At 65.3% G+C, this 7,802-nt stretch overlaps 3 protein-coding genes across 3 annotated transcripts in view; 1 reads left to right on the top strand and 2 right to left on the bottom strand.

Annotated features, from left to right (window-relative positions):
* Positions 1–619: 619 nt before the first annotated feature.
* Positions 620–2,466, bottom strand: EMIHUDRAFT_358484 (hypothetical protein). The gene is made up of 2 exons (XM_005761566.1): positions 1,963–2,466; positions 620–1,795 (listed from the first exon to the last, which is right to left on the bottom strand). The coding sequence occupies exons 1-2, from the start codon at positions 2,114–2,116 to the stop codon at positions 1,509–1,511; spliced, it is 441 nt and encodes a 146-aa protein (XP_005761623.1). The 5' UTR covers positions 2,117–2,466; the 3' UTR covers positions 620–1,508.
* Positions 2,467–2,585: 119 nt separating this feature from the next.
* On the top strand, positions 2,586–3,681 carry EMIHUDRAFT_216518 (hypothetical protein; the record flags this gene model as incomplete). The annotated part of the gene is made up of 4 exons (XM_005761565.1): positions 2,586–3,104; positions 3,272–3,338; positions 3,567–3,587; positions 3,662–3,681. The coding sequence occupies 4 exons, from the start codon at positions 2,586–2,588 to the stop codon at positions 3,679–3,681; spliced, it is 627 nt and encodes a 208-aa protein (XP_005761622.1).
* Positions 3,682–7,659: 3,978 nt separating this feature from the next.
* The window catches only part of EMIHUDRAFT_105587 (hypothetical protein), a gene marked incomplete at both ends in the record, with an annotated part of 1,114 nt that continues 971 nt past the window's right edge, over positions 7,660–7,802 (bottom strand). The window contains one exon of the mRNA XM_005761564.1: positions 7,660–7,737. Within this exon, the coding sequence (XP_005761621.1) occupies positions 7,660–7,737 (78 nt within the window). The remainder of the gene's footprint in view (positions 7,738–7,802) is intronic.

Genomic DNA, 7,802 nt, shown 5'->3' with positions numbered 1-7,802 from the left:
GGACGAGGGGACAACCCAAAACGCCCAGAGAAACAGGCCAAGGGAAGACGGACGCAACGAAAAAACGCGAGAAAACGCAAAGACAGAAGAGCCCAAAAGGAACCAAACAAGAAAAGAGAAAGAAAGGAGGAGACAAAAAAAAAAAAAGAGAGGGCGGGGGGACGGCCCCGGGGGACCCAGCAGTGGGGGTTGGGCCTCGGAGAACCTCGGCGCATCTCGGACACTCTCGGCTCGTCTCGCGCCCAAGCGTCGGAGAGAGTGTCGGCGAGGAGGTCGAGGCCGTTGTGCGCGACGATGGCGGCGAGGGCGACGGCGGGGAGGGCGGTGACGGGCCGCAGACCCGAGGCGAGGAGCAGGAGCGGCAGGAGCGCGCACGCGGCGGGGAGGTGCAGGCTGCGCGTGGCGCCGAGGGAGTGCGCGGTCGCCGTCACGGGGTAGTTTGGCGTCGCCGTCGCGCCAAAGGGCGACGCGAGGAGCTGCGCCACCCCCATCGCCTACCCCCTCGGGTGGCGTCGTCGCTCTCTCGGGCCCTCTCGAGCGAGGAGCGGCGCCGCCCCTCCACGCGCCCGCAGCTCCGTGTCGATGTCGAAGCGCCAGGAGAGGCGCCGCCTGAGAGAGAGGGAGAGAGAGCCGAGATGCGTGCGAGAGTTGCGTCCGAGAGGCTCAGCGGCAGAGAATCAGGTGCGCTCGGCGCCGCATCGCGGAGTACGCCATCATCCGCCCGGCAACCTAATCTCGGGTCATCTCGGGTCATCTCGGGTCATCTCGGGTCATCTCGCGGCAGCCTGTGTGTGCACAAGGCGAGGCTGTGAATCGTGTACGGTCCCTTTGCACTCTCGCGTCCGCGGCAGCACACGAGCTACGACCGCGATGCGTCGGGGAGTGACACCGCAAACCATGAGACCGCCGACCGCATCGTAGACGACCGCATCGTGTGGAGCGGGACGGCGCGGGCTCGCCATCTAAGGCGCGGCACCATGGGGAGGGCCGCCACCGCAGCTGTCACCGCCCCGTCCCGCGCAGCCGACGCCAGGCGGACATCGCCGAGAGAGAGGGCGGCCGGCAGCGAGGAGAGCCGGACGGCAGGCACGTCGAGGGCCCACCCGTCCACGTCGACCGAGGCGAGGGGGAGGAGGAGGAGCACGGCAGCAGCGAGAGCGGCGGTCGCGGGCACGAGGGCCACACGCGCTGAGCCGATGAGCCTGCGCCCGGCGACAGTGAGCAAGACGCCGAGCGCGGTGCCTAGTCTGGGGCGGTCTCGGCTGGCCTCGGCTGACCTCGGCTGATGTGGAGCCAGGCGACTGGCGCAAGCGCCGAGGGCAAGCTGAGCCCGTGCGGCGGCGGGCGCCCGCCAGACCGACAGCGGGTCGAGCAGCGAGCAGCCGACGACCTCATCTCGGGAGATCTCGTGGTTAGATGTGGTATGGGGTGCGTCAGCCACCCGTGCCCATGGACACGAGCCCATGGACACGAGCTGGCCAGCTCATGGGCGCCTCGACCCATACATCTTATCGGCCCAATCTCGCCCCAATCTCGCCCCAATCTCGTCCCAATCTCGTCCCAATCTCGTCCCAATCTCGTCCCATATCTCGACCCCCCATATCTCGGCCCAATCTCGGTGCCATCTCGGCCTTCGAGCTCGAGTCGACGAGGATGAGCCCGACAGAGGCCAAGTACCCGAGGGAGACCGGCTCGGGCAGATGTCGCACGATCCGCCCACCGCGCAGTGTCGCGCTGGCGAGGTAGACGGCGGCGGTGACGAGCTGGAAGGTGGCGAGAGAGACGAAGAGGTGGCCTGATACCGGGTTCTCGGGGTGATCTCGGGTGATCTGGAAGGTGGAGAGAGAGAGAGAGAAGAGAGAGAGAGAGAGAAGAGAGAGAGAGAGAGAGAGAGAGAGAGAGAGAGAGAGAGAGAGAGAGAGAGAGAGAGAGAGAGAGAGAGAGAAGAGAGAGCCAGGTGACCGAGAGGGCTCGGGCAGTCGGCGGCGAGCAGCCGCGCCGCGAGGGGAGAAAAGAGCGCGGCGGCGAACGAGTCGGCGCACGCGACCAGCGCAAGACGGCTGAGCCAGCACAGGAGGAGCTGAAGAGCGCACGAGGAGAGGAGGCACAGCGCCATCGCGACGGCTACCGCCTCACCAGGCAGCGGACCGGCCATGACTTTGGCGCAGGCGATGCTCTGCACGGCTGCGAGGCAGGCCGCCACGAGCGCGCCTCCGAGCCCGGCGAATCGCTGAGGTGGCTCGTTGGATGAAGTCGCGCCATCAATCTCGATCTTGCCGTCGCCACTGTCGCTCCTCGCTCCAGGAGGCAGGAGCCGCTGGAAGAGCATACGCCGGAGGAAAACTCGGCGTAGATCTACGTTGCCGAGAAGCGATCAGAGGCGGCCGGCCCTCCCCGGAGGCAACGCGACCTTCCTGGCAGCTCCTTCCTGGCAGCTTCCTCAACTCGCGGGGCTGGACCCGGGCGAGTAGAGGCCCCGCCCACCCAGGGTACCCTCTCCGAGGACCTGCCGAGGACCCATTGCATCTTTCGAGGACGACGACGGTGCTCTGCTCCGAGAGACCTCGGAGAGCGTGCCTAGGAGCATGCTAATCACCGACGTGGTGACGCCGGCGCTCGTGCTCGACCTGGCCCGAACGCAGCGCAATGCCGCGGCGATGGTGGCGGCGGTGGGGGGCAGAGCGGCTATTCGCACCCACGGAAAGGCTCTGAAGAGCAGCGCCCTCGCCCGCTACCTCGGGCTCAAGCATGTGTGCGCGCAGACTGTGGTCGAGGCGGAGTGCATGGTGCGAGGTGGCTGCACTGACGTGCTCCTCACCAACCAACTGGTTGGCAAGGACAAGCTGCACCGGCTCGCTCTACTGGCGGCGACGCCCTCGCTCAGGTTGGGTGTCCTTGTAGACTCCCGCTGCCAGATCGAGGCGCTCTCCGCGGCGGCGGAGACGAGAGGGGTGGAGATCGACGCCTACGTCGAGGTGGACGCCGGCCAGAACCGCTGCGGCGTATCTGCGCCCGAGGCGGCCCTCGCTCTCGCGTCGGCAATCAGCGCGTCTGGCCGGCTTCGGTTCGGAGGGCTGCACTGCTACCACGGAGGGATCCAGCATGTGCGCTCGGCGGAGGAGAGGCGGCGGCGAGTCCTCGAGGGGCCGGTGGCGCGCGCCGCCGCCGCCGCCGCCCTCCTGAGGCGCGGAGGCTGTATCAGTGCGCTTCCTTCCTAGCCCCTCGGCCTCCGACCGCACCGAAGGCAACACTGAGGAGGTCCTCGTGGTAGAACTCAAACCACTGCTGCGTTGAAGTTGACCGTTCCGCCTCCCTCCCGGAGGCGCCACTCGATCGACGTGCCTTGCGTCACCGGAGGAGGCACCGGCACCTTCCCGTACGAGCTCGAGGGAGGCGTCCACACCGAGCTGCAGCCTGGCGCTAGACTAGCCGAGATGCCGCCGAGATCTGCACAGCTCAGCTGGAGATCGGCTGATACATATGCAGAGATCCACCGAGGTCCGCGCAGCTCGTCTAGACAAGTCCGAGACAAGTCCGAGACACGTCCGAGACACGTCCCCCCGCAGGCTCGTATCTCTTCATGGACGGTGACTATGGCCAGAACGAGCCCTTCCCGCCCGCCGCCCGCGGCGCCGCCTTCGCGCAGAGCCTCTTCGTGCAGACGGCGGTGATCTCCGCTAATGACGCCGCCGGCCGCCGCCGGGTCGGCGCCACGCACCTCCTCCGGGCCGGGCCGTCTCTGGACCGTGCATGGAGCTCCCTCTAGGCCGCCGCGTTGTCGACGCCGGCACCAAGGCGATCGACTTGCTGTCGGGTGCCCCGTCTGTCGTCGGCCACCCGCCCGGCTTGGGGTGAGGGAGTGGTGAGACGGGAGCTCGCCACGCGCCCGGCTGTGAGCAGGCCCGGCCGCCCCCGCCTCGCGTCATCGTCGTGGATGGACATGTCATGGACGTGTCATCGCTGTGAGCAGGCCACCCAAACCTCGAGTACCGCGCCGGAGGGGACGAGCACGGCATCTTGCATGGCGTGGCGGCAGGCGGCCCGAGGGTCCGGTGCTGCCGGCACGCGACACGTCCACGACATGTCCACGTCACGCGCAGGCGCTTTGCCGGTCGGGTCGGTGCTGCGGCTCGTCCCGTCCCACTGCGACCCGACGGTGAACTTGCACGCTGAGTTCGTCGGCTACGAGGGCCGCCGCAACAGCGCTACACGTCCTAGACACGAGATACGTCCGAGATTTGAGCGAGGTCCCACCTGAGGGATAGGCGAAGCCGTGCGGCAGCGCTTCCCGATCGACGCGCGCGCCTCCTGGTGAGTCATAAGTGAAAATTAATGTCCGGACACTTCGCTAGAGAGGTGGGTACAAAGGAGCGGGCCCCCGCCCATGCGGTTCTTGTGTAAGGTAAGGTAAGGTAAACGTCTCCACACACACAAAGTGGTGGGGCAAGGGGGGGCGACCCTCGCATCTCCACGCCCGGACACGGGCAGGAGCCCCACGGCATTCAAAGTGCAAGCAAGCGCAGGAAACGCGGTGATAGGAACGACGATGCGGCGAGCGCCGGAGGGAAGCGACGACAGCGAGGGGACGAGGACGGCGAGCAGAGAGGAGAACAGACGGCGAGCGGCGCACGCGAGGGCGACCACGCAGGAGAAAACAAACGGGACGAGGGGAAGGAAACGCGGCCCGCCAGGAAGCGAAGGCAGACGGCAAGATACGTCGCCGGACCAGCGACAGGAAGCGCAGGAAAACAAAAAGAACAAGACCAGGAGCATGGAGACGAGGGAAGGCGCGAGGCGCTCCGCCGACAAGCAGCAGAGGCGGCGGCGAAAGTAACGACGGCCATGCTAACGACGGGCGGCACGGTGGAAGGGGCGAAGGTAGGCCCCTCTAGCATAGCGGAAGGGGAACTCGGCCTACTGGCGACGAGGAGGCTAGAGAAATTTGAGGTGTGTAGCATCTACACTGGGGAGATCTTCCGGACAGGAACGGCGCAGCCACCAGAGACGGTACCAGACGAACTATCACGACACACGGCAGCAGGGGGGACGCAGCTGGATGGAAGTGACGACGAGAGCGGGGACGACTTTGACAGCGTCGCGGCGCGGTGTAACTTCGACTGGCCTGCAGCATCGAATGAGCCGAAACGAGGCACGAGGGCGACGCACTTCGTACGCTACGAGGAGATACAATTAGGCAAGGCAGCTGCGCAGGTGATGGTCCTGTTTGCAGAGAGGGGAGTCAAGGAAGGCCAAGAAATCACATGGTCATATGGGGACTCATACAGGAGCCACCGCAAGGAGATGGGATACAAGGCGGGGACCAGGGCGGATCCGAACGCAATAACACCCCAGCAAGCGCGGACGGCATTCGCGAGATACTGCAAAAAGATAGACGTGACGAAGGAGGAGCTAGCGTGGAACTTTGGATGCATATCGGCAAGCCAAAATAACGAGCAGGAGGCTGTCCTGGTGCGTGAGCTAATCCTGAGCAACAATAAGCGACTGTACCACGGAGCACAGAGCGCAGCAGACAGGACGGCGGCGACGGCGGACATGGCAGAGACGAGTGTGAAACAAAGGGCGGCGGGCATGGAGGGCGGTAGCGACGGGGATGGAGACGGTGACGGTGGCGAGGGAGAGGAAGGGGGTCCATTAACACCAGACAGCGAGAGGGGCAGGGAGGAAAGGGGGAGAGAGGAAGCCAACGCGACGTGCGCAGAGGATGAGGATATAAACTGGGACGACGCAGCGGAGGGGATAGGCGAGGGAATCGAGGGACCGGAGGGCTTTCGCGACAGCGACGATGACGACGAAGAAAGGGGAGGGGACGGAGGGGCGACACGCAGGAGGAGCGAAATCGCTAACGGCCCGAGCAGAGAGGGCGACGGCGGGGCACGAGGGAACAACGGAGACGCTAGGTGCCGACGGCCCACGCGACGAGCTTTACCTTTTCGCGCTTTGCCAGCGGCGAGGCGACGAGGCTCGACCCGGCGCTGGTGGCGGCCGCCGACGCGTCCGCGCGCTCCGAGGAGGAAAAGGCAGTCGCATAGCCGCGCTCGTCTGCGCGCAAAAGCTCGAGTCGTTCAGGTTACAAAGCGAATCAGGCCGCTAGGTTTTGTGCTCTTAGTGCGAGTGTGGCCGTACGTATGCGGACGGCGCTCTCTTTTTATATGTGGTACGTAACCACGTCGCGAGCACGCTTGAGCCTGGGAGCTGGGTGGCTGTGCCCTGTGCGGTCGGGGGGGCGGGCGGCGCGCCGGGACGGCTTGCACACATATTCATATAGGGTTGTTGCACGAGTATATGGGCCACGATGTCTCAAATATGAGGGGTTTTGACTCCTACCGGCTCCTGACGCTATCCCTGGCAGCTCTAATGACCAGGATCAGTAGTGTTGCTGTGATAGAGGGGGTGCCCATACTAGCGCAGGAGCTGCCACACTCGCCCGGACCGTCCCCTTCTGGGGCCGGTTCCGCAGCCCGCGAGAGCCGACAGCGGGGCCGTGCCGCGGGTGCCTACAGTGCCACAAACACTGCGCCGTCCCGCCATCACCTACAGGCTGTCTTGTGTGATGGTTGGGATGTCCAAACGCCACCAACTTGGCTCTTGCGACCTCAAACCCGCGAGCTGTATGGGTGGTCCTGACGTCGACAGACGCCCGATGACCACGGTGAAGCTGAGCCGGAACGAGTCGACAAGTCTCGTCTGAGCCCGTGGTGGTCGCCAGCTGAGTCGCTGTGCACGGGCCGGTACCTCAGGCGTCACCTCCGCAGCCTCAGGTCTCACACTCCACCACCTCCGCCAGGACGCCTTCGGTGGCACGCTCGGCGGCGAGTTTGTGGCAGCTCCATCTCGAGTACGGCGTCGAGCCTGCTCACTCCTGTTGGATCTGTGCACTCCCTGGGTTGAGTTGAGGAAATCGGGGGACGCGACCCACTTCGCCACAGACGGTCCCGCGCCTCGCCGCTATGACGGCGACACGGCCGCAGCTCGTGTGCGTGTCGCCGTCTTTGTCCGGAGTGAAAAGTCCAACGCGCTCGTCGGTGACGGCTTCCCCCGATTTCGCCGCGCTCGGCGAACCTCGACAGCGCCTTCGGTGGCATGCAGCTCTTTGCGCCTGAAGCCTGGAGTGAAGCTCCCCTGCTGCTCACACGCTCTGCACAGTTGGCACAGCCTACTGTGCGGCTGCCACAGCTGTCACAGCGATGGGATCACCCTCACTGGCCCTCAGTCACTTGTGCTGCGGCTTGTGTGAGCGACACTGCTCGGCGACTGCCGGCACACTGTGAGACCATGGGTGTGAGGTTAAACCACGCTACCAGCGCTTGGTCACATCGGCCCTGAGGTCAGATCCGTCTCCTCTCGCTCTGTTCGTGATGACAAGACTAGTCTAAAGTACTGGCTGGAGCCGAGCAGGACGCAGGAGGGCCTGCGCCTGGCGCACAACCCCTGGTCAACTGAGGGTCCTTCCCCTTTACATACTCGCGCAACAACCCTATAGGGGCTCGGGAAGATGCCTAATTTTTATCCTCAAGCAAGCCAGAAAGCGCACACTCCGTCGAGCAGACGTCAGTAGACAGTACGTGTCGAGGTTCAGGTTGCGGTGGATTGACTGTGTTATGAGCGCCTCTCTCCGTTGCTGCCGCGCGGCGTCGCGCGTCAGTCGGCGGGCTCGGCGCGCAGCTGCCGGATCTCCTCCTCCATCTCGATCCTCCGCCTCGAGGCGGCGCGCAGCTCCTGGAGGGGAGAATCGGCGACTACTCATCAGCCAGTAGCCGCGCCGCTCCTGGCAGGGAAGCTGG

This window comes from Emiliania huxleyi (genome assembly GCF_000372725.1).
Source record: "Emiliania huxleyi CCMP1516 unplaced genomic scaffold EMIHUscaffold_70, whole genome shotgun sequence".
In the NCBI taxonomy this organism is placed as follows: domain Eukaryota; phylum Haptophyta; order Isochrysidales; family Noelaerhabdaceae; genus Emiliania; species Emiliania huxleyi.
Note: the sequence above shows the minus strand (reverse complement) of the source record. Positions and strands in the feature narration are given on the sequence as shown.

Bases quoted from the DNA above. Each gene is read 5' to 3' on its own strand.
- EMIHUDRAFT_358484 (XM_005761566.1), bottom strand. From the start codon at position 2,116: ATGGCGCTGTGCCTCCTCTCCTCGTGCGCTCTTCAGCTCCTCCTGTGC. The intron at 1,796-1,962 runs GTCACCTGGCTC...ACCCGGTATCAG, and splicing joins CGACTGCCCGAGCCCTCTCG to GCCACCTCTTCGTCTCTCTC.